Genomic DNA, 25,981 nt, shown 5'->3' with positions numbered 1-25,981 from the left:
GCGGGACCACCTTGGCCATTTTCCATTTCTCGGGTATGGCAAAGGTGGAGAGAGACAGGTTGAAGACATGCGCTAAATATTTGAAACCCTCTTTCCCTAGGTTTTTAAGCATCGGCATGGCTATGCCGTCTGGGCCCACTGCTTTGGATGGTTTAGCGCGACCAATGGCGTCCTCAACCTCTCTAGCGGTGATGGTGATTGGTGACGCGCTGAATTTGTGTTTATGTGCGTGTCTATTGGCTCTCCGTCTATCTTTGTCGACCGTAGGATGCATTATATATTGTCGGCAGAAAGCGCTCGCGCATTTTTCTGCATCTGACAGTACTTATCGCCAAAGGCGATGGAAACTTTGTCTTTGTGCTGAGTCGGATTCGATAGGGACTCTACGGTGGACCAAAGTTTACCTACACCGGTAGAGAGGTTACAACCACTAAGGTGCTCTTCCCATTTCGCCCGCTTGTGTTTGTCCACAAGCAATCTGATGCGTTGGTTTATATCCCTTATTTGGGGGTCGCCTGGATCAAGCTGTCTTATAAGGTCGCGTTCCGTCGCTAAGCTCGCGGCCTCCGCCGGGAAGTGGGGCCGGATTTAGGGAATTCTCCCGGCGGGAATGAAATGTGCCGAGGCGGATTCGATGACCTTACGGAAGGCACGCTCCCCTTGGCGGGCATCAGTCGGGATAGGGAGGGCAGCAAAGCTGCTGTCTGTTGCAGATTTATATTCTTCCCACTTTCCTTTTTTTAAGTTTATGAAAGTGCGTTTTTCGGTGACGATGAAGTCGGCGGTACGCTCGAACGAAATAAGTATGGGCAGGTGGTCGGATGCCAATGTTACCATCGGCTGCCAGTTGATGCAGTTTACGAGTTCTGCGCTCACGATTGAGATATCTGGCGAGCTATGACAGCTTCCTACTATACGTGTGGGGGCGTCTCCGTTTATTGTGCAGAACGTCGTTTCTTCTATTTGATCCGCCAACATCTCACCCCTACTGTCCGCCCGCAAGTTTGAATGCCATAGGTCGTGATGGGCATTGAAATCGCCTAAGATAATGCGATTGTATCCACTGGGGCAACAGGTGACAGGAGGGATGTAGATGTTGATGATTTCTAGATTTGCATCGCCTGACCGGACAGATAGGCCTTGTTGTTGTTGTTGTTGTAGCGATCAGGTTACTCCCCGAAGGCTTTGGGGAGTGTTATCGATGTGATGGTCCTTTGTCGGATACAGATCCGATACGCTCCGGTAACACAGCACCATTAAGGTGCTGGCCCGACCATTTCGGGAACGATTTATATGGCCACATTGAACCTTCAGGCCATCCCTCCCTCCCCACCCCCAATTTCCATGAGTAGCTTGGGGTCGCCAGAGCCTCGTCTGTTAGTGAAACGGGATTCGCCGCTCGAAGGTGAGGTTGACAATTGGGTTGGAGAAGCTATATATTGCGCTACACAACCCCTTGAATCCCACAGATAGGCCTTAATGTTCTAAGGCATTGTCCCTGCGGTCGATGCCAGGATCAAATATATGATATTGCACAGAGTGGTGTATAATAAACGCGAGGCCGCCTCCATTTCCGCTCTCGCGGTACTTCCTGTGGACATTATACCCAGAGCAGGTCTGCAGTGCAGATCTTGCTGTGAGTTTAGTCTCTTGAATCGCAGCAATGCGGATGTTGTGCCGCTTCATGAAATCGACTATCTCCGTAATCTTCCCAGTTAGTCCATTACAGTTTAACTGCAGAATTCTGAAGTGCATGAGGGGTGACGCCGCCACTCTAGGGGTAAGTGACGGGTGACTACGCCTAGGTTGTGGAAGGCCAGGACGCAATTGCTGTTGTAGCCTTGGGACTGGGCGCCCTTGGGCAAGCATTGGGGTACCCGGATGATTTGGGTTTGCGACCTGGCAACATGGCGCGATGAAACCCGTCGAGGGGTTGCCGTCGCGGAGACCAGAACATCTAAGAAAGTGGCACCACCCAAGGCAGGAGCTGCAAACCTATATATTCTGTGCTGGCAGACGGTGCAAACGGAGGTAGGGACTAAGAGTATGTTTCCCTGACCTGCACAATTGCTGCCAGAAAAGATGGGGGGAGAAGAAGACGGGGGCAGGGGCTGATGCTCAGCATTGCTACCAGCTCTACTACGAAGGTAGTAGTTATGAGTGGTATCAGCTGTTTGAGTTGTTGGCGCCGTGGGGCGCGAGCAGCAGCGGGTACTTGTTGTGGCTTGCTGAGCAGCAAGGCTGCTGGAAGGTAGTGGAGGGGCGCTTAGGCGTAGACTACGGGTCCCCCCTGGGCGTGAGCAGCAAGGAGCCACAAAAGATTTATAAAAGTTACGTGGACGTCGGGTTTTGGGATCAAGCCCAGAACAACCTGTCCGATGCAACCATCCCTTGCACGAGACACACTGAACAGAGTATGACCGTCCTAAAAAGATTCTTTTCTGGCAAATGCAGCAAAACCATTTCTCAGGACCGGGGTCAGGAGACGGACCCGGATTGGATTCGATACCTTCCCGGAGTAAGAGAATATTGAGCAGACCTGCTGCAAGGAGCTGCTGGGAGGATGACAATTTGTGGGAGGGACGAAACAAATTAAATGGGGTCACACTGAAATGACAGTCCTTGGTCGGGAAAAATCCCGAGTCGCTCCGGTACATAGAACCGACTGCCTTGGGAAGCGTATTTGATTGTCGTTGCGAGAAGCTTCTTTTTTGTGGGGGAATTCTTTGAAAGACATTTAAGCAATTCTTTAAAGAAAAATGTTATATTAATAAAAATAGTACACAAAGATACAACATAAATTTTGGTTTGCATTTTAAAGCTTAAATTTTCAAGTTATTCATGGAATTGTTCAATCCATTATCGATATCCCATATAACAAGTTGGCCATCGACAGCTGATGTGCTGATTTTTGTTGCATTTTCCTTTTCACCTGCATATAAACAAATACAAGTAATGGCATTCTGATGAATGGAATCAACATTGGTGTCATTATTTTCAGTTCTTAAATTGCGATCCAACGATTGGAAAATACGCATAGCAGATATACCGCTAGATTCCTTCTTTTGTGACTTATCTAACTTTGCAGTGAGTAATAATTTAGAATTTTCAATCAAAGTATATACCAATGGTACACAGCTATGGCCAGCCACAACTATGGACACTGGCGATATCCAAATGCATGAAAGGAATGGTAAAAATTGAGTTTTGCAACGTACTACAGCATTGACATTTGTGGCGTCAGCAACATTAATGCAACTATCATGTCCAGTCCAACATATTTTATATCCATCAGCTGAGAAGCTAACATCATTGATCCAACCACCACCAGAGGATGTGGAATTTCTAAATTCAGCCATTAGATTGCCGAGAGGCATGCGGTTACCCCAGGGTGTAGGACTGGGTTGATCTTCAATATCTTTGATGTAAGCGGAAAATACGCGGACCTGGAGAGAATCAAATAAGTAGTAGGTGATGGTTTAGCGGATTAGAAAATATGTATAAAAAAACGTTGACACAAATACCATAGGGCCATTGTCCGATTTCATTCAGAATTTCCTAACAAACAATTAAAACTATAAATTACTTAAAATAAATAAATGTAAGGCGAGATAACCTCCGAAGAAATCTGAGGCCGAGCTTCTCTTACAATTTGCGTCGTGCTCCTCTTGATTTTTCCTACAAATTGGGACCTACATGTTTCCTGCCGACTCCGAACGCCATCTGCAAGGCAGATGAGTTTTCACTGAGAGCTTTTCATGGCAGAAATACACCCGGAGCTTAGACAAATTTTCTTATAATTGAAAAACCTTATTTCTAAAATTTTTATGTTGTTTTGCCCGGGGTGTGAACCGTATTTAAGGTGTTTGTGTAGCGCAGCCCTTTCAGGTTGCCAGCGCAATAGATAACTTCTCCAAACCCAATTGTCAACCTAACCTATCCGGGCGAATCCTGTTTCATTAACAGCCGTGGCTCTGGCGACCCCGAACTCCTCATAGATGTAGGGGGTGGGAGGGTGGGATGGCCTACAAGGTCGCGTGTGGTCATAACAAATCGTTCCCGGGATGGTCGGGCTTGGTACCGGGACGTAACGGATCTGCATCCGGCAAAGGACCATCAACTCGATAACACTCCCCCAAGGCCTTCGGGAGTGCCTTATCGCTACAACAACAACAGCAACAACAACATGGTTTTGGGGTGTATTGATGAAGCTAGAATTTACATCGAAGCTGCTTCATATTGAGAGTTGATTGCGTATTTATATATTGCGCTTACAATCCATTCAATGCAGGTAAGAATGTCAATGTGGTTTGCTTTTCCTAAGATAAGGCAGGACGATTTTTTTTTTTTCGAGTAATATCACACTTTAGGGGAATGTACCAATGAAGCTATTTGCATAATACCCTGTCTAAATACCTATTATTATTCGCCTTGTATCGAAAAATTAATGATCATTATGCAAATTCCTTTTTCGAGTCTTAGTAGGACCGTAACCTTATTTCCTTGTTTTGCAAGCAAAATAATATTTCTTTTACTTACTTTATAATCCGTGGATCCAGCTACAAGCAACACATTATTTGGATGCCAATCCAAAGATGTTACAGTTGAGCGTATTGGTTTCTTTATGTGTTTAGACACCCACCAGTCATTTTCAGACTCGAAATAGCATACGGATATCAAACGTGCGCCCGAACCAACAGCAAATTTATTCTCAGCTGGCGACCATTTAACACAAGTTGCAGCGCGATTAATACGTAATAGCACTAATGTAGGTTTCCATTTACCATCATCACCTTGGGACCATACATATGCATTCCTATCGGCAGCACAACTGACAATTCGATTGGTATTCTTGGCCCAGTCAATTCCCATAACACGCAAATCATGTTGATTTAATACATCCGATAATTTCCAATCACTACGCTCCCGACTGTAGATGTGGATCTCGTTGTTGTTAGGCGAAAGTGCTATTTCTATTATGGCCGATACGTGGAAAATGTATAAAGCTATGAATGACTAATGCAAATAACGTGTAAATACTAACGTGAACGATCTTTGTTCCAGGCGTGACAAGTTATTGATGCCAAGGAGCCACCGAAAGTATAACGTTCAGACATTTTTGATATGAATGGACTTTATTGTTTTTTACCTTTTATGCTTTGTATAAAAACCAATAATCGCGGACTCTGGACCGTCTACACGATTAACTGGAAATTATAATTAAAAGAATTCACTGGTATCTCAGATGTGTTTTTTCCCAGCCTAGTTATGACACCTAATTTGACAGTCGTACCGTGCTGCCATATCTTATTCCATATTTGAATTAAGTAGTCAATCGAGATTGACGTGATAGAGGAAGCCAGACTGATATGGTGAGAATGCCGTGTTATTTGCGGGCTTCACTTATTTATGCCCTCGCTTTATCGGTATGCTGGCGGCCGCTGTGGTGTGATGGTAGCGTGCTCCGTCTACCACACTGAACATCCTGGGTACACGCCCCGGGCAAAGCAATATCAAAATTTTAGAAAACAAGTTTTTCAATTAAAAGAAAATTTGTCTAACCGGGGTCGCCCCTTGGCAGTGTCTTGACACTCCGAGTGTATTTCTGCCGTGAAAAGCTCTTAGTGAAAACTCAACTGCCTTGCAGATGCCGTTTGGAGTAGACATAGACATGTACGTCCCATCCCGCCAATGTCTAGGGAACAATAAAAAATAAAAGGAGCACGACACAAGTTGAAAGATAAGCTCGGCCTAAAATCTCCAAGTATTGCCTTTTTGTTGCTATGCCTTTTATTCACCATTTAGGTACATACTAATTCTTTCTAAATGTTGATGTTAGTTTGGCCGGGTGTGGACTTAATCGCATGGCGAATAGGTATTATGTTTTCATGTCTGTATTATTACCGATTCTTCTGCTAAGTTGTATGTAAACTTGTATCATATCGACTGCTGAGTTCAATATCATTCCATATCGGTTATCATTTCGAAAACGTCGTATCTGAAAGTAAATTCGGTACATCTTAATGGGAAGTTGGACTTTTACAAACAAAATTTTAGCTAGGTGGTACTTCAACCGAATTCTAAGAAAAGGCGCTTTTGAAAAATATCCTGAGATAGGTCGTTTTACGAAGTGTCAGCCGATATAGGTTGTTATTCCCATGATAAAGTAAGTGTTTTATAATGGTTATTCCACTCAGAAGGCGATATGTACATACTTTTTTCATTCCTTTTTACAGTATATACATATTTTTCATATATCAAATACATATTTGACTCAAATAAGTAACAACGTTCAATAACAAACCGTTTCAACTTAGAATTCATTAGAAGTAATCTATGGAACTAGAGGGTGGGCAGGGGGGGTGGCCTTGAAGGTTTAATGTGGTCATACAAATCGTTCCCGAGATGGTCGGGCTAGTACCTTAATGGCGCTTTGTTACCGGAACGTACCGGATCTATATCCGGCAAAGGACCATCAACATCGATAACAGTCCGCAAAAGGAGTATCTTTATCGTTAGTGCAACAACAACTTTTTTACTTAAATTTACATAATACATCCCGTTTTATCCACGGCCATTGATTGATATCACCTCCACCAGCCTTTGTAATTGCATCATAAATATCCAAACTCTCACCAGGTGGTATACCATATCCAATATGAAGGCCATGAGGATTCGAAGGCGTCTTACAGTCCATATTGCTATCTTTCCGCAGAACCGTATCAACTTCAACTGATGAAAAAAAAGCCACAGACATCGGCAAATCTGAGAGCCCCAGGCGTGATGAACAAAACGAACGCGTTAGAAGATTTGTGATATGTAGCGCCAGAGCTGTTTTGTAGGCTAACTCCTCCTTTACCAGATATCGCACTTCATCATGGAAACTTAAGCTAAAACGGACTTGTTGACCCATTAGCCAACGCATGCATACTAACATGAGATGTAAGAAATCAACAGCACCACTTTGTACCACCCAGTTGACACGTGTGGGAAGAAACCGATTTTCATCACCTCCGCTTATTTCTAAAGCCCGACTGAGACGGCAATTAAGAAATGGAGTCTGTGGACATTCGCTTGAAGCAATGTCTTCCAGGCTATTGAACATAGCGCTTTCCGTTCCGCCTTGCCATCGGGGGCTTTGGAACATTTCTTTAACAGCTAAATTGCAAGATGATGCTAATTTTAGTGCCTCGTAACCAGAATAGCTGAAATGGAAAGAGAAGATAACTTTAAAATTGTGGCCTTCATTGGCATTCTTGTTAAATTAAACTCGATTTATTATATCATTTGAATGCTAAACGGTTCGGTCCAATAAATTTGGATAAGCCATCCACTTGATGGCTTCTTTAAGTGTACCCGCTCGATCCCCATTTTGGCTAGGTACTTATTTAGAATTGGTTACGCAACCTCTGGTTTACGCTGTCCGGCACTAAGTTGGTATATATCGAGCATTGGTTCGGGTTTCAAAAGGTTATAAGTTTAAAGTGTCAAAGCGTTCCCTACCTACTTATTAACCACCCAGTTTCTATTCAAATCGTTCACGAGATAGTCTATTGCCTAAGAGGTCAAGCAATTTAGGAAACACTCACCAACACAACACGTCCGTGATACGGAGTTGTAAAATAAATTAAAGTTACATACCTTCGATCTTCGTATTTGTCTACATATTCATCGCGCAGTCTATAAATTCGTTTGCCTTTCGTAATAGCAAACATTTTCTGTGATTTCACACGCGCCTCTGTATCTGATAAATTTGGATTGAATTGTTTCAGTAAACCTTCGGCGAAATTCTGTCCCGCACCATAGATTCGTGCATAATTAATCACTTTTGCATGTTCCCGTGATATGCCCACCGCTTTCGCTGTAATGGAGTGCATATCAGTCCCGTTCGATTTCGATCCACTGATTGTCATCCAGCCCAGGGGTGTGGCGCCATGTATGTTACATGCATAGGCATCACCCAATACTGAAGCAATCCACAGCTCTTGAGAATCCACATCAGCGCCAACGAAACGATACCCAGCCGGTGCTTGTACCATTGAGCGTAACTCAGAACCAATACGTTCAAGTTGTGAGTTAGAGGCTGTCATCCATGTGGGCTCCATTGCGCGTCGGGTAAGTGTACCACAGGCGACGACCTGTGGACAAATTGCACCATAATCCATCATATCAACATTCATGTGTGTAGCACATTTGCCAAAACTTGGCGGTAACTCATCTTCACTCAGCCATACAACCATTTGACCCTTTATGCGATCACGATTGTTGCGCCAATACGACATCATACGCGCAATATCAATAACACGTTTCGCTGAACCTTCTACAGCATCGGCACAACTTAGTACATTATCTGAGAATTTGTTTAGAAAATCTTTTGATAACGGATTACCCACACGAAAGGAGTTTCCATTTTTATGTGGTAATTTAAAGAAAAAACAGCAACCTTCTAGCACTTTCCTACACCAAACGCCAGCACCTTTATAAATTCCGTTTGTATGATCTTTTGGTTGCTTTTTTAAAAATTCTCTTTTTCCTAATTTGTAATCCAATTCTTGATTGAGTGTGCACAAGTCATATGCGATCTCGCTTGAATCTATATTACTCAAATCCAGATGGTCAGGTAGGGGGCAACGTTTTACGAGGTTTGCAATTGGTATACGATATGGACTATTTAAGCCATCTCCTAGCCCTATTGGCGGATATGGTTGTGAACGAAAAGGTACAAGAAACCCCCAACCGTGTTCTCTTAAATAATGCAACGGATAGCCTTCCCAACATAAGGACAGTAGTTTTGGGGCTATTTGCATACCAGTACCAACTTCTGTAGCACCTGGCGACCAATCTGCATTATTTACGCTGGCATTTTTCGGAAACTTTTTGCATAATTTGCGATACCACGCCGGATAACCAGGCAAGAGTGGACGACGTGCGGGCAAAAGCGTTTTCATATCATGCAAATATTGAAACTTTCTTTGTAGCTGTGTTTCTCTATCCAAGAGCGTTTCATGGCTACCCTGTTTGCTGCTAACTACATCAAGGGGAGCTCTATTTTTTATAACTTTTGGTTTCTTCATTTTTATTTCCTGTACACTCCAATCTTCATCCCAAAGCCAAAGATTTTTTCGATATGCCTCATTCTTCATTAGGCGACAAGCGTTATCAGCACGTCGTGTAAGATGATTTTTTGCCTCAATACTCATATCTTCGTACGATAAGTCAGCCTCTTTCAGGTAGCGCATCCAATTAGAGTTTACAGGTAAATATGCTGAGCCTAACTCAAGCATACCAGCCAAAGTAACGGGATGTGGAAAGCGCTCCAAATACATTGGATAAAGTTTTACGTATACATTGAAGGTAGCTTCAACATCATTAGCACAATATGACATCAATAGTTGGAAGTTTTGTTTTACATCATTTAGAGTACCTTTCAAGAAAATATTGCGCTCCTCTTTAGAAAGTGGTTCACCCCCGCAATATAAGCGATGTACATCCACTAAACTGTTAAGTGAACTCTGCGCTTGCCATTCTTCATCTGCAGGATCTGTTTCTTTTTTTGATTTGAGAAGTGCTCTTTGATAGCTAGTGATTCCGCTTACGCTGATATGTAAAGACATTGTATCAATAAATCTTACACCTGTATCCTCAATTAAATACTGTTCTCGCAAACGCGCTCTATCATATGAAACATTATGCCCAACAATTATTTTAGGACCTTTGCCGGTACCTAATGGTATAAGATCATTTAAAGTGTAACGTTTCAATGATGCATGTTGTTCACGCAATTGTTTGCCTTCATTAATAAGTTGTGAACTTACCCAAGAAAACCAGTTGTTTGTACCAACTGCTGTTGCTAATACTGGCGCTGCGCCTTCCATAACACACACTTCCACATCAAAAAATAAAGCATCAGCTAAAGGAACACTTATAGATTTGCCTTCGCCACTAATTGCATCATAAACTGTCCAACCGCTCTGGAAGTGCCATTCTTTTGGGCGCGCAGGCAGGGTTTTGCAGTTGACTAAGGCATTGAGTAAATTTTGATAAGGTTCCACTTGCACTTTAGCTATTGTATGGAAATGTTCCTCTATGTTTTTGCCATGTAGTTCGGGCAGTTGAAGATTTACATCTGATAAGATGTCTGTGCTTTGCACATCGATACCATGCTTTTTCAATTCGGCTATATAATCTGCTGCATTCTCCGTTGTTACTTTTGTTGAATTCTTAAATATTTGCTTGTGTAGAGTTCGTGAAATCATTTGCACTTTGACTGCGTTTTCAGCGTAATTATCACTAGTAACTGACGTAGTTCTATTGATGTCATCATTTGCTTCCACTGCAAAGGGGTCCTTCGCAGGCCTCGCGGGTACTGCCTTCTTGCTTTTACTAGAATCATTGGTGCCCAGTCCATTTCGACGGAAAATTTTAATGGTACTGCAAGGATAAACTTCGCCAAAGTTCGTGGTATAACTTCGAAAAATCTGCATTGATATCTGTTTTTTAAACGGTGAATAATCTCATCATTTTGTACCATACTAATCGGTAATGAATCTCATTTTTGTCGAAAGACCGGCAAAAAAAGTGAAACAAAAATAGACACAATAAATATGGCCAATTTCTATCGAGTGCATAGATTATATTGATACGAATCTTTTGCTTACGCTCTCATATTTTCGCTCTCACGAGGGATTTATCTTCTAGTTGTTGCTAGCAATAATCACAGATAAATCCCTCGCGCCAGCTGAAGCGGGTGCCAGAACAAAAAATGTACCAGCCAAAACGAAAAACTGTCACAAAATTTTCGTAAACTTTAGTTTGACATACAACTGTAGAATAGCGTTCAAAAATTATGGGAAAAAGGATAAAAATACTTGTTTTAGTGTAAGTATTATTAGTTCGAAGGCGGAGGGTAAATATTATTTCCCATTCAAAAGTTATCACTAAAAATAGGTTTTGAAAATATGAAGTCTCGATGCAACCAGTCCATTTTGATCACAGAACCTGGAACGCCAGACTTGTAGGATAAGCCCTATCCATCAAATAATGTTAACTATTATATCATAGGTCCGATTTACTGAAATTTCAAAAGCATATATGGTTTCCACTGCGAGTTAAATGCGTTACAATATTTGACTAATTAATTTAATCGAAATGTAAATTTTACTTAGATTTGTTTATATTTAACTCTAACTAGTCGTATTATTGTAAAATAACTTTAAGGAAATAAACATTTTACGACTATCATTTTATTAAATGATTGAAACTATAATCGCCGAAATGTATTTCAAAAATCCCCATTTTCAGATCTATTCATTTTTGTTTGTAGTGGCATCATTGATAAATGTTACAAAAAATGTGCATTTTGACAGCGCTCTCTCGAAACAAAGAGTTGCAAATCCATTCATCTATGTCACTGCGCCGACAAACTTGCCATAGTCATAACCACAATTTTACCTACCATAACCCATGTAACCATAACCCATGGCGGAACGATACAAGGTGGCAGCATGGAACAGCTGATTATAAACTTTTTTTATTTGATTTCATGGTTCAACTATATACAGGTTGGCTCATCTGTAAAGCAACAAAATATGTCTGTTCAAATTGTCAAAATCTGTGTATTGGTGTTGGTGCGAATGGTATGGAATGGAAACATAAAACTTAGCAGTTTTTGTATGTGTAAGTAAAATGTTGCCAATGTGTTGGTTTCATTTTGAGTTTGCCATCTCCTTTTGACAATCCCTTCGACCATGCAATGACATAAATAAAATCAGCTGATGAGATGAGCCAACCTGTACATAATTGAACCATGATTTGATTTGATACATCAACTTCCGCCGCAGTACGATTTTGACATTTGTCCATCGAATTTATAAAAAGAAAGTACATGTCATTTTTATTTATGTTTGTAGGTATGTCACCATGCTGCCACCTTGTATCGTTCCGCTATGCCATAACCAGATAAAACAGCTGATCGAACCTACCTTATGGAAATCAATGTAATCGAATAATGGTTCCATACCATAACGCTAATGCCATAACCTCGCCTACCAATTGGTTTCTCGCCATATCCATAACCTAAAAATATTTGAGTTGGTGAATTTAATAACTTTTTGTAGATTTTATTCATTGTTTTGGATAAGTTATGACTAAGAGACTTAGTTTTTGAATATGTTTGTAATTTTTTGCGTTTTCTTCATTTTTATGAAATTTTCACGATTTTTAGGTTAAGGCACCATTAAACGATCACATTGGAAATTGGTATGGTTACGACTAAGGCGTTAGGGTTAAGGAAGTTTAATTAGCCCTTTATTCACAGAGATCAACAGATTTTTCGAAACGGTGATTTACACATATTTTGGTGTGATATATTAAAATACTCCCCAGTAAAAATTGTATATAAAAATAAAATGTTTTTTGCTTCTCCTGTAAAATTTTAAATTTCTTGGTTGGGGCCTTTGTCATACGAAATTATTTATATATTTATATTTAGGCAATTCACAAGAGCTCCTATTCGCCGTATGTGGTATGGTCCAATCAAATTTTATATTTATATTTTTATATATATTCTTTAATACAAACAAATTTAAAGCCTAACACGATGAGCTTCTCTTCAAAAGTACTAAAACAATCCACCGAAATTCTAACTATCACTACTTAACTTTCATCTATTCTGGACGATGATCGTCTCATTCGCCTGGTATTCGAGTTACAAACTACCTATCTAAACGAAAACAACGTAAAGATCTGCTATTTTCTTCTTTCCAGACGAGCGAAACTCACAAAATACAAATAGACGAGTAATCGTCTCGTAGACGAAACGATCGTTTGCTTCGAGGTGCACAACTAGCAACCCACCTTCTATAATTCCATCATGGGCTGGAATAGAGCAGCTGGGCTTATCGACCTATCATCGATAAATTGCTACCAGAACTCGTCGAATACAGATGTTTTATAACTTTTGTACGTTGTTTAGTCCATAGTGTACAAGTACAAGTGTGTTGACTTATCTGTCAAGCATTCTGACAGGCACTCGCTGGATTCGGAATGACAGCGAATTCAAAATGGATACCATTACCGAATGCTCCGAATGATTGAAAAATTGAAAAAGTCCATACGATTGGTAGTCAAAAATGTTGTCGGTGAGACTAAAAATGCGACTCTAGACCTGAGATTTCCATCAGGTGAGCGAGGCTGTTTGTAGTTTTGACGTTTATCACTTAGTGAACACACTTGGTATAGGTACACTATGGTTTAGTCTTGCGAAACTAATTGAAATTCTAGAGGAATGGCCCAAAGTAGATTAGAAAAAATAGGAACAATATTTTCCAGGTTTGTAAAGAGATGCCTTTAGCGATTCAACATTTTTTTCTATTTTCAAATTGATTTAAGAGTTGAGGGCCTAGTTAAAGCAAACGCAATGAAAATGGAGGACCGACCCATTTGGTATGATTTATATGTAGCTTTTCCACCAAAGCTAGAACCGCGTTATGACCGTAAAGCACCAGATATCCAGATTAAAAAAATATTTTATGCTGAAGATATTACTCGAGCGTAAGTATTTATACGTATGTGTTATGAGCGCTAAAACATATATTGTATTTCAGCAAATTTCATAAGCAATTTAAGCAATATGAAACAATAAACTTGGCCGATATCAAGCGTAAAACTCAAACACAACATTTTCTCGAGATTTACCACGATCTTAAGGCGCAGAATCCTCTAGATGAAGAAAAGTTATATGAAACTGCCGTTGAAATGCTAGCGACAAATAGATCTGAACAACCAAATATACACAACCCGATTGAAGATAATCATGATAATCTGAAGACAAGTATACTTGCCGACTTTGAAGGAAGCTTAGAAAATAGAAAGGAGCATGATCGTATTAAAAAAGTGAATATTCAAAAACTATTCAGTGAATAAATGAGCTTTGTCCAAGAGATCTTTATGTATTTACTAATTATAGTATAGAAAATGTAATATCATCTATACCGCAAGTGCATCATTTTGTGTCTCATGACTAAGTTGCGTTTGCAAATTAGACAATTTATTTTTCAACACCTGTACTCCCATAATTACTATATTCTCCGGCTTAAGCGCACCAGCTGACTCTACATTATAAAAGAATTTATTCGGTTTTGCTTCCCAATTGTAAGGCGCTTCATATTGATCATCTTCCAGCTCGGTGTGCTCGCTTTTTGGCCATTCATCCGGTTTGGGGTATAAAGTATGTCGCATAGCATTATCTGGATCATATTCAAAGCAAACGCCTGCTGTTGGATTCCATTTGGCATGTTCTTTCCCAAAACCCTTTTTAGCATAAGCTCTCAACTTAAGTTCTTGACCCCGACGCAGTTTAATTATCAAAATTTCGTCAGTACTCTCTCCATATTCATTATCTTCTTCATTTAAATGTCGTGATGTGACAGGCAATACTTTTGCGTTACTAGACTTTAAATCGGCAGTTGTAACATGACGCGTTTGCTCTTCGGTACACTTAACATCCAGTGTAAATTCCACGCTGCATTCAGGACAGAAATCTAAGCAGATACAATCGCGAGTATATTGTAAACGTTCCACAACTTCATCAGATATAAGAGGTATGAGTCCGATACGATGTGCAAGAAATTCATCAGAGAGTACAGTAGAGTTTGCTTCAAGTTGCACCCAATCAATGGCTAGAGTCGGAGTCTCTGCAATGAAAACGCGACGCAAACTATTTGCTACACTCAGCTCGGTGTCTTCCAAAACGAATTTCACATTATCGTCTGTCAACTCTGTTATTTGCACAGATGGTTGGTTAGCGTATGGCATTTTAATACATTTTTTTACTGCAATACCAAAATATTCAAAGCCGCAAACAAGAAAAGTTGCGCACGTTGACTCATATGTTAGAGATGTCATTCTTTTTATCGAATACGCTGCTGAAACTATCGAAAAAGAGTACCGGCACAAGGTGCTTCGTATAAAGTTATACCATAGCGGAACTATACAAGGTGTCAGCACGGTGACATACATGTATGTATGTATGTATTTATTTGAAAATTTGTTCCTAGCACAACAATTTTGACAAATTATTTAACAGTGCTAGTCATGAATAGCATGCGCAATAAAAATTGAACATTTATAATAATAAATTAGATTAATCAAATTAAATTAAATATAACGGATAATAGTTAAATATATGTATGTAGATGTAAATCTTAAAACTAAAGAAAAGTAATTAATAAATATTAAAATACAGCAGTAGTGATGATAACCTTTGGCTGATTTTAGATCGAATAGTATTTAACAAATAAAGAAAGAAGACACAGAGAAAGGGAAAGGACTTAGAAATGAACATTTTAACAAGAACAATTTGATATCCAGTTTAAGAGTCGTTAAAAAATGTTGTTAGCTCTTTTTTGAAGTGCAGAGCATTACTTAAGAGTCGAAGACGTAGGTAGGGAGTTCCAAAGACGTATTGCAGTAACAAAGAATTGGCGTTCAGAGGTTAGCGTGCGGTATCTAATGTACGTAAGAAGAAGCACCGATCTTGATGATTGCAGAGAAATAAGCTTACGATATAGATAGTCAGGTTCCTTCGTGTGTATCAATTTATGGATGAAGGACAGTGTTTCGACTGTTAAAAGATTTTCGAAAGAAATGTTTAGCAACCTTTCAGCATGTTGTGATACGTGATCAAATCTCTTCAACCCATAAACATATCTAGCAATGTTGTTGTAAACAACATTTAGTTTGTTCTTGCACACATAGTCACAGTTTGAGTAAATCACACAACCATGGAGTAGCGTAGGTATTAAGTACGCTTTAGCCAGAAGTAGTCTTATGTGCAAAGGCGTGAAATACTGTGTTAACCATAGTGTACGAAGCATTCCATACACTTTTCCAACCGTTCTAAAAATATGCTCTTTCCATGTCAATGTTTTGTTAGAAATTACACCTAAGTTTTTCGCCGTATCTACGTATTCTATGACGGAATTGTCGAACACTACATTCTCTAAATCATTAGTGGGAAAAGACCTTCTATGAATAACAATACATTTTGACTTATTCGGGTTTATACATAAGCCATTCATAGTAGCTCATGAAAATATTTGATTCAAATCGTGGTTTAAGTTACTTATGCACAAGCTTGTTTGATCACGAGGACAACACGTAAACAATTGCACAGCATCAGCGTAGATATGAACATTACCATACTTAAGGGCATCGGGTAAGTCATTGATATACAGAACAAATAACAGAGGACCCAGGATAGACCCTTGAGGGACGCCTCTTAAGACAGGTAGGAAGTTAGACTTTTTACCATATATACACACTGCTTGAGTCCTATCGCCAAGATATGATCTTATAAGGGCAACTGCATGACCAGAGAAGTTAAATAAGTTTTCCAGCTTCCTACAGAGCAGAGTGTGGTCTACAGAATCAAAAGCTTTAGAGTGGTCAAGAAGTGTTAGGAAGGCAATATAACTTTCATCCACCCGCTCACGAATTTCTTCTGTTACAGATAATAGTGCCGTTGTACAGCTCCGCTTTGACCTGAAACCGGACTGACTGTCTGACAGGAGCTTGTATTCATTTACATATGATACGATACAAGGTGGCAGCATGGGACAGCTGATTTGTATTTTGTATTACAGTTGATTATAAACTTTTTTTTATTTGATTTGATACATCAACTTCCAGCGCAGTACGATTTTGACATTTGTCTATCGAATTTACAAAAACAAATTACATAGAATTCTTATATATGCTTGTAGGTATGTAACCATGCTGCCACCTTGTATCGTTCCGCCATGCTAGTGCTGTGTTTGAAGAGAGAACAGTTATACCCTGTAAGTGATTATATCATGGTTCAGCGCTGGCACAGGGTGCTTGGATACACAACCGCTTGCGATGCATACCATTTATCGTCGTAATTATATCGATTATTTTCTGTAATTTACCAAATAACACCACTGCAACGTGGATCAATTTTTACCATATACATCGCCTATTGGTAGAAGTGAATGCATTTTACGTGACTGATGCAATCTGCTGTCGATTTTTTCTAATTTCACAATGGCATCCGAAAGTTTTATAGGTGAGTGCTAAGAAAATAGAGAAAAATAATTATATTGTACCTTTTGCACAACGGTAGATGAACTCTATACATCTGAAAAATGTGGTAGCGACGAAACTGGTAATGGCACTAAGGAAACCCCATACAAAACCATTTTGCAAGCTATGCGTCATGCTAAAGCAGAAACTTTCCCCACCATATATGTTGATAGTAAAGATCCAAATTCTGAAAGTAAATATGAAGTAGCTGCAAAATCACAACTAAAGAAAATACAAAAATTGTTTACACGTGAGGGCTACAAAAATGCCGACAAGCAGCAGCGAGAAGCTGAAGATGCCGAAAAGCGTACTCATAACTTAGATGATGCGCGAAAGATTAAAATTGTTGAGGATCCAAGTTTGCCTGCCGCTCGCAGAATAAACATACGGCATGGTGAAGAATATCGTGGCGAGCGTGTTAAGGTTTACGGTTGGGTACATCGCTTACGACGTCAGGGTAAAGGATTGATTTTTATAACCTTACGCGATGGTAATGGTTTTCTGCAGTGCGTACTTACTAATCAACTTTGTCATACCTATGAAGCGCTTGTTTTGACTACAGAAAGCTCTGTGCTTTTATTTGGTACATTAAAAACAGTACCTGTTGGCAAATCGGTATTAAGAGAATGAATATATGCATGTATACGTATTTTTGCAATTTCATATTGTTTTTAGGCACCAGGTGGCCATGAACTACATGTCGATTACTGGGAATTGATTGGTTTGGCGCCTGCTGGGGGTGCAGAAAGTATTTTGAACGAAGAAGCTCATCCAGATGTACAATTGGATAATCGTCATATTATGATACGCGGTGAAAATACTTCAAAGATATTGAAAATGAGATCGGTTGTTATGCAAGCATTTCGTGGACACTTCTTCGATCGTGGCTACAATGAAGTGACACCCCCAACTTTGGTGCAAACACAAGTTGAAGGAGGCTCAACTCTTTTTAAATTACAATACTTCAGGTTAGTTGCATTTAACAATTTTTTGGGGTGAAACTTTAAAGATCTTAAAGTAGATTTACATAAGTTCTTTGTTTGTTGTTGTAGCAGTGCTTCTCCCCTCCAATAGGTGCGACCGATCACAAATTGTCATCAATAATCTCTAACGGGAGTCCAAGGAAGCTTGCAGTTTCAACAGGGGTGAACCATAATGAGGTGGGTGTTAGAGGCGTTGGTTCCACATTACAATTCAGGAGATGGTTGGTGTCATGTGGGGACACATTGCAAGCGGGGCATACATTTTGTATGTCGGGGTTGATTCTGGATAGGTAAGAGTTTAACCTGTTACAGTATCCAGATCGAAGTTGAGCTAGAGTAACTCGCGTTTCCCTGGGGAGTATGCCTGTTGGGATGCCCAGGTTTATGGGTATTCAACAGAACTGATGGTTAGCATCTAATTTCTCTCCCTGATGGGAGGTGTTCTCGCCTTCTTATGTAGGTCGTGTTCTGGGGACATAAGAATACAGCCCGTGGCGATTCTGAGAGCTACCCGAGCGGATTAGGGGATCAGAATATACCCGCGGTAGGTATGCCTGTCGTAAGAGGCGACTAAAATACCAGATTCAAGGGGCTGTGCAGCGCAACCCTTCAGGTTGCCAGCGGAATATATAGCTTCTCCAAACCCAATTGTCAACCTCACCTATCCGCGGCGAATCCTGTTTCACTACAGACGAGGCTCTGGCGACCCCAAGCTCCTCATGGAACTTGGGGGTGGAGAGGGGGGAATGGCCTGAAGGTTTAATGTGGCCACATAAATCGTTTCCGAGATGGTCGGGCTAGCACCTTAATGGTGCTGTGGTACCGGAGCGTACCGGATCTGTATTCGGCAAAGGACCATCACATCGATAACACTCCCCAAAGCCTTCGGGGAGCAACCTTATCGCTACAACAACAACAACAACAACATTCTGAGAGCTATATTGTGGCAGGCCTGTAACTTCTTCCTGTGAGTAGTTTTTAGGCTTGGCGACCATATAGGGGACGCGTAGCATGCAATCGGCTGGCCAATTGCTTTGTAAGTGGTAATGAGCGTTTTTTCATTAATTTAAAGTGGTCACCTTCTAACAAAGGTAGTCGCCGGCGTAAATTATACCCAGTATACTGTTAACCTCTTATTAAGTTTAGTTCAGTTCACTTTTTTCGTTCATGTCTTTATCTTTCCTCCTTCAAGTAGATTAATATGTAAATCGTATAATATTTATGAAGGGTATAGCAAACTAATTTAGTCAAAAAGTTTCACTTCGCACACTATTTCATTCCTATGTGTGTGTAATTTTATAAGATATGTGGTAAACTTTTTAATTGTTTAATTTTAGTGAAGAAGCTTACCTAACTCAAAGCTCTCAGCTATATTTAGAAACTTGTTTGCCAGCACTTGGTGATGTTTTCTGTCTTGCGCAAAGTTATCGTGCCGAACAAAGCCGTACACGTCGCCATTTAGCTGAATATACGCACGTTGAAGCTGAATGTCCTTTCATAACATTCGATGACTTATTGGATCGTTTGGAAGATTTAGTGTGTGATGTTGTCGATCGTGTATTAAAATCACCATGGGGACATATCGTAAATGAGCTTAACCCCAATTTTAAACCACCACAGAAACCGTTTCGTCGTATGAATTATGCAGATGCTATAAACTGGTTAAAGGAAAACAATGTTACTAAAGATGATGGTACATTCTATGAATTTGGCGAGGTACTTAAATATTAGATATCCACAACTGAGTAAAACATGGCCCTACGTTCGCTGTGTTTTACGCAGTAAATACGTCTTATTTCAAAAGGTGGTTGTAGAACGCCCCGTTCCACACTAAGTTAAAAGAAAATTCTGATTTTGAATTTAGTTAACGTATATGCTGCGTTAACAATGGTTTTGTAAGACAGTATAGAATCAACTTGTGATATAACATATTTTTCAACTATGTTTGGAAACGGGATTTTTGAAATATGCCAACACATTAGCTTGTGGAAGAAAGATCAGATCAATAAGATTCCAAAACGTTTTAATGGATTTTGCTTGGCGTTTTCAAATAACAAAAAACGGTTTTTAACAACTTAACTTGATGTCGTCTCAAACTAAAAATATATATTCAGATGGGTATTTAGAAATGTGGTGAACTTCAACCCTTTTTTATATTGGAATTAATAATCTAAAAATCTTTTTGAATCATATTTTCAAGTTAAAATAATATCTAATATTCTTTTTACAGTAAACGACGGAAAAAATGTAAATTTGCTTTTCAAAAAGTTTTTCACTTTTTATATGTTCGTAAAATTTCACTGTAAGGCCTTTTGGAGAGACGATTTTCAACCGTCTGGCGCGATAGGGGCGTTTTTACAACAAATTCTGAAACATGCTTCCCCGCTCACTAGTTGCTTATATTTTTATTGAAATGGGACTGGCTTTAAATTTAATATAATCAAATTAGGAAAGAATTCCTGAAAATATCGTCCCAGACAAACAGTTGGAGTGTTCATGTGAATCACGTATATTCCTACAACAATGATATATTATAATTAATTATGTTTACATAAAAGCTGGTACAGGGAGGATTGGAAACACGTCCTTTCCAACCGTCCGATAAGAGTGGCTTATTCTGCTGAGCTGCTAGCTTTTGGGTTAACCGGAATCAAATGCATTCCGACAGCATAAATAATAAAACTGGGTAATCATACGTCTTGGAGTAGGGCAGGATTGAGAACACGTCATTCCAACCTCCCAATGATATGACTCAAAGGCTCGCCCGTTGGGACCACCAGTTCCCGTGCTGATCGGAATCTCATGCATTCCGACACTCCAAACGCTAGAATCCTATTATTATTAAAATGTATTTAAAAATTTGTAATAATCTAAGTTTTAGGCTTAAAACGCCGTAACAATAAATAAATAATAAAAATAAATAATAATAATAATATATTTTTTATTAAAAATAGGATATACCGGAAGCGCCAGAACGAAAAATGACGGATACAATTAATGAACCAATAATGTTATGTCGTTTCCCAGTTAATATTAAATCGTTTTACATGTCAAAATGTGCTGAAGATGGCAACTTAACAGAAAGTGTCGATGTATTACTACCCAATGTTGGTGAAATTGTTGGTGGCTCAATGAGGATTTATGATAGTGATGAACTACTGAGAGGCTACGAGCGCGAGGGCATTGATCCTACACCATATTATTGGTATACAGACCAAAGAGTTTATGGGACACAACCGCATGGTGGTTATGGTCTTGGACTAGAACGTTTTCTTTGTTGGTTGTTAAATCGTTATCATATACGCGAAGTTTGTTTATATCCACGTTTCTTGGATCGATGCAAACCATAAATGGAAGATAACACAACTCAGAGTGAAAAAAGCAAAAAAAAAAGATAAGAAAAATTATGCAAAGTTACAAGCTTGAGGCATTCAATAGATAAATAATTTGTGTTCTTGCATTTACAATATACCATTACTATATTTATTCATCAAAAATTTCCTTATATAACTCACTATTGTCTAAATTATCATCGAATGTGGCATCGCTTTCTGCATCTTCCTGCAAATAAATTTGAGTATAATGTAAAAATGATAAAGAAATAAAATGCTTACACAAACGTTACCCCATTATCTTCCGAGTCCAATTCTGCATGTATCTGACCTTTACGATGATGCTTGAGTAACATTTCTTTAATGGAATTATTCATTATTTGGCGCACTTGCATATCAAAGCCCGCTGGTAACCAACCAGTTTTCTCATTGCATATTGCTCCAGTACGTGGTGAAGGTATTTTTTCGATCATCTCTTGAATTTTAGGCATATGTATATCACAATACTTAATTAAATAATAGAAAATAAATCCTATATATATAAATATGTGTATGCATATAAAACGTAAATAGATATGCTTACGCGCATTATACATTGCCGAGAACGTGGAAGTTTGTTTACTTCAAAATAGGGAAAGTTTATATCCTGCACCAACTCTCTTGGTTCCTCTGAATTGTCATTCAATTTTTTTAGTGTATTTTTTCTATCTAGCACCTTAAATAAATAAAGTTAGCAAACTGCATTTGAACTTGTACAAACAAGTAAACTAACAAATGTTCACCTAGGTGCTGACTCTTGCAAGGTGTTTTCTTAAAACCAAAAAATTGTTTTATTCGAGGTTTTTCCAAATTTCCGCACGATCGGTTAAAATACATATTGATAAAACGGAACCGCATTACAAAATCAAATAGAAATTCAATTTGGAATCTCTTTGGTTTTTGTCTTTTAACTTTAAGTCGCTACCCCTCAGCTCCATTCCAAAGTTGATGAATGTTCTCTAATTCTAACAAATTGAGACTATTGGAAATCGAATATGGCACACAGTTTACCAATATCAAAGAGTAAAAAAATTATTTGTAAAAGGGAAGTAGGATTTGTATTATTTTTTTTTTTCATGACAACTAGTCATCTCACACTGCGAAATTATTTACTAAGATCTTAAGGAATTTTGAAGAACGAAAAATGGAACTGAAGATAGCACAACGCCAAAAGCGGTTTGTTTTCTCACCAAAACTTTACAAGGGAAGACGGAAGATCGTTATAATAAACATTAAAGGTGATGTTCTCCCTCCAACATCCTGTTGGAAAGTCTGGTGAACAAAATCGAAATATACAACACTTTTGGAATATGTTGGAAAATGCTGGCCTATTGGCCAAATAAATGCTTTAGGACCAATGACCCCTATGCTAAGACGATAAAAAGTGAATTTAGTATAAAAACGAGCCTATATTCCTTGCATCGCCAACCAAGCGAACTTTTGTTAATCCCCTCGTTCACCCTCGATTACTTACGAATTCAGACATTCCAGAACGGAAGCGTAAGCGATAGTCAAATTTTTGATAGTAACGGCTTTTAAAATCCTTGCGGGGATCATATCCGTAACGTACATACAGCGTTCGCCATGGCCCCGTTGAGAAATAATAAGATAAGGATGGTATAATACATTTTAATTTTTCGCTAGTTATACCAGTTTCATAAAGCAGAGCTATGCGTGTCCATATTGGGCATTCCTCAAAAAGCTGTTAAAGAATGAAAGTGTAATGTATTTAATAGGCTAATTAGATATATTAATATCCATCCATGAAATCTATTGTATCCTTGCTCAATAAAATTTAAAATGTATACATGTTCACATGCCAGTACCGTAATAAACCCGACAGCCGTTTTAAATTCCTCGGGGGGTATTTTTACATCAACAAATAGTAGCATCTTTCTTTTCAAAGAGTGATTGCATGTCTTAATGCTCACCATGTTGACTCAAGCAATATATTCTCTTAATTGCTCTTTTCTGGTTCTTAAATTTCAAACTATGTACTATCTGTGTACTTCTGTTTTGATGTTGCTGTTGTAATAGAAAAAAATACTCGTCGAAGGATTACAGAAATTAATTTTATTTTATGGATATCGGCATCCCAGCGGGTTAGGGGGTCAGAATATACCCGCGGTAGGTACGCCTGTCGTAAGAGGCGACTAAAATACCAGATTCAAGGGGCTGTGTAGTGCAACCCTTCAGGTTGCCAGCGCAATATATAGCTTCTCCAAACCCAATTGTCAACCTCACCTATCCGCGGCGAATCCTGTTTCACTAACAGACGAGGCTCTGGCGACCCCAAGCTTCTCATGGAACTTAGGGGTGGTGAGGGAGGGATGGCCTGAAGGTTTAATGTGGCCATATAAATCGTTCCTGAGATGGTCGGGCTTGTACCTTAATGGTGCTATGTTACCGGAGCGTACCGGATCTGTATCCGGCAAAGGACCATCACATCGATAACACTCCCCAAAGCCTTCGGGGAGAAACCTTATCGATGCAACAAGAGTCCCCTGCCGAATCCCTTGAAAATAATACCTTCTCGAAAGCACTAAGTCATTGTGCATTCATTCAGCATGAATCTGCACCGTGACCGACCGCATATTTAGTCTATATATAATCGGTCCGTTTTACTGTTTTTGTTAACGCACTGGTTGTATTGCTTCTGATTATAATTATAAAATGGCCTACTTACGGATTTAACCTTCTGTAGTTGTTCATCCGAGACATATTTCACTCTCATACGTTTAACAAATTGCACATCTGGACGTTCAGGAAAATCATCGGTCATACTGAATTGAACAATATCGCGATTGTCGTGTAACGTTTTTTGTATCACCCCAAGTACCTCATGTTGACCGTCGTCTTGTTGCTCACCACGATACATACTAGAAGTAGGTGTATCGATTCGTGCAAATACTTGCGGCAAACATATTAACTCCAAATCCGTTTGACTATTAAGAAGTTAGAACATATAATATAAATTCATTAGAACATACAAATGAACATCAAATTCTTATCAAACTTACTTAAAATAATTTGTATCTTTTACGGACTGTGGAGCCAATTTTGTAATATCAAAAGTGTAGCCTTTAATATTGTTGGGATCCTTGTACAATGGCAGGTATTGAAAATCGCATATATCTGTTGATCATAAATAACAGAAAAATTATAAAATGTGTTCTAAGCCACCAACAATAAATAGTTTACTTGCAGGTTCCTAGATACTAAAAATATATACGTACTATTAAAAGTAAAAATTCTTTTACAATGTCCAAGTATACATAATTGATATTCGGGCGGTTTATTCGGATTTTTCTTTGAGCGTCTTACTTTCACAGATATTAACAGGCCAGCACCCTGAATTGCATCTCCATTGGCCCCTTTGTTGAATGGATTTTTGGGATGATATCGCAACTCCAGCCGTTTTTGTTCTGGTCCCAAAGACTATAGTGACAAATAAAATAATATTTTTTTATTAAACTGTAATTGTTTACCTGTGATATGTTGCTAATGCCTCCTAGCGTGGCGACCATCTTTTCTACATTAACAACTTTGCCTGGGTACTCGACTACCTCCAGCTCTTTATTTGAATTGAAATTCACTTGTGTTGTAGACATGCTGAAACTCGGAGAAAATAAATTATAAAATTCAGCTCATATTTCTTTGCCGGCCGTTTTTTGTTTACATACATTCATAGTGGTATAGCAATAGCCATCATCCAGTGAGTTTTCTAGCACCGTACAACTAGAGTTGGGTCGTTTCGTTCTGAACTTGTTCAATTGACCGGGTCATTGTAAATTTTACCAAGTAGCGCAACTAACAGCTGATCGCTCAAAATTTGCACACACACACAAACATCACTAATGGCCATATTACGGAAATCTTAGGGAAATTGAAGTTAAATTTTTAAACAGACTAAACTGTTAAAATTTTCGAATATATAGCATCTGGGACACCTTAATTGCAGTAATTGAAAGAAAATGTTTGCTTATACTCAAGTATTTAATTACATTTTCTAAATTTATCTTTAATATTGATGCAATGATTGATCCAATGCAACTCTGGTCTTCCTACTGTTCTTCATTCCACTCCATTCGAGTGCCTTCCACCGTTCGGCCACCGTGGTGTGATGGTAGCGTGCTCCGCCTATCACACCGTATGCCCTGGGTTCAACTCCCGGGCAAAGCAACATCAAAATTTTAGAAATAAGATTTTTCAATTAGAAGAAAAGTTTTCTAAGCGGGGTCGCCCCTCGGCAGTGTCTGGCAAGCGCTCCGATTGTATTTCTGCCATGAAAAGCTCTCAGTGAAAACTCATCTGCCTTGCAGATGCCGTTCGGAGTCGGCATAAAACATGTAGGTCCCGTCCGGCCAATTTGTAGGGAAAAATCAAGAGGAGCACGACGCAAATTGGAAGAGAAGCTCGGCCTTAGATCTCTTCGGAGGTTATCGCGCCTTACATTTTTTTTTTTTTTTTTTTAAATAAACAAAAGCAGAACTAGTTATTAAATACAAATATTAAAAATAAAAG

The 25,981-nt window shown here is 39.2% G+C and overlaps 6 protein-coding genes across 6 annotated transcripts; 2 read left to right on the top strand and 4 right to left on the bottom strand.

Annotated features, from left to right (window-relative positions):
* Positions 1-2,745: 2,745 nt before the first annotated feature.
* Positions 2,746-5,602, bottom strand: Arpc1 (Actin-related protein 2/3 complex, subunit 1A). The gene is made up of 3 exons (XM_067764267.1): positions 5,045-5,602; positions 4,540-4,973; positions 2,746-3,446 (listed from the first exon to the last, which is right to left on the bottom strand). The coding sequence occupies exons 1-3, from the start codon at positions 5,115-5,117 to the stop codon at positions 2,823-2,825; spliced, it is 1,131 nt and encodes a 376-aa protein (XP_067620368.1). The 5' UTR covers positions 5,118-5,602; the 3' UTR covers positions 2,746-2,822.
* A 131-nt stretch (positions 5,603-5,733) lies between these two features.
* Positions 5,734-10,622, bottom strand: PolG1 (DNA polymerase gamma, catalytic subunit tam). The gene is made up of 2 exons (XM_067764255.1): positions 7,642-10,622; positions 5,734-7,205 (listed from the first exon to the last, which is right to left on the bottom strand). The coding sequence occupies exons 1-2, from the start codon at positions 10,482-10,484 to the stop codon at positions 6,536-6,538; spliced, it is 3,513 nt and encodes a 1,170-aa protein (XP_067620356.1). The 5' UTR covers positions 10,485-10,622; the 3' UTR covers positions 5,734-6,535.
* A 2,271-nt stretch (positions 10,623-12,893) lies between these two features.
* mRpS23 (mitochondrial ribosomal protein S23) lies at positions 12,894-13,940 on the top strand. Its single transcript, XM_067764269.1, has 4 exons — positions 12,894-12,975; positions 13,258-13,329; positions 13,390-13,551; positions 13,605-13,940. The coding sequence occupies exons 2-4, from the start codon at positions 13,286-13,288 to the stop codon at positions 13,921-13,923; spliced, it is 525 nt and encodes a 174-aa protein (XP_067620370.1). The 5' UTR covers positions 12,894-12,975; positions 13,258-13,285; the 3' UTR covers positions 13,924-13,940.
* Positions 13,925-14,906, bottom strand: Polr2C (RNA polymerase III subunit RpII33). Its single transcript, XM_067764268.1, has one exon. The coding sequence runs from the start codon at positions 14,902-14,904 to the stop codon at positions 13,987-13,989; it is 918 nt and encodes a 305-aa protein (XP_067620369.1). The 5' UTR covers positions 14,905-14,906; the 3' UTR covers positions 13,925-13,986.
* A 2,024-nt stretch (positions 14,907-16,930) lies between these two features.
* AsnRS (asparagine--tRNA ligase) lies at positions 16,931-21,710 on the top strand. Its single transcript, XM_067764253.1, has 5 exons — positions 16,931-17,086; positions 17,144-17,718; positions 17,779-18,071; positions 19,424-19,802; positions 21,041-21,710. The coding sequence occupies exons 1-5, from the start codon at positions 17,065-17,067 to the stop codon at positions 21,434-21,436; spliced, it is 1,665 nt and encodes a 554-aa protein (XP_067620354.1). The 5' UTR covers positions 16,931-17,064; the 3' UTR covers positions 21,437-21,710.
* On the bottom strand, positions 21,351-25,295 carry l(2)37Cd (general transcription factor IIIC subunit l(2)37Cd). The gene is made up of 9 exons (XM_067764254.1): positions 25,141-25,295; positions 24,946-25,069; positions 24,694-24,895; positions 24,478-24,592; positions 24,144-24,402; positions 22,932-23,159; positions 22,002-22,133; positions 21,712-21,924; positions 21,351-21,647 (listed from the first exon to the last, which is right to left on the bottom strand). Exons 2-9 carry the CDS (start codon positions 25,066-25,068, stop codon positions 21,570-21,572), a joined length of 1,350 nt encoding a protein of 449 aa, XP_067620355.1. The 5' UTR covers position 25,069; positions 25,141-25,295; the 3' UTR covers positions 21,351-21,569.
* Positions 25,296-25,981: the final 686 nt, after the last annotated feature.

Source organism: Eurosta solidaginis, chromosome 2 (genome assembly GCF_040869045.1).
Source record: "Eurosta solidaginis isolate ZX-2024a chromosome 2, ASM4086904v1, whole genome shotgun sequence".
Taxonomy (NCBI): Eukaryota; Metazoa; Arthropoda; class Insecta; order Diptera; family Tephritidae; genus Eurosta; species Eurosta solidaginis.
Note: the sequence above shows the minus strand (reverse complement) of the source record. Positions and strands in the feature narration are given on the sequence as shown.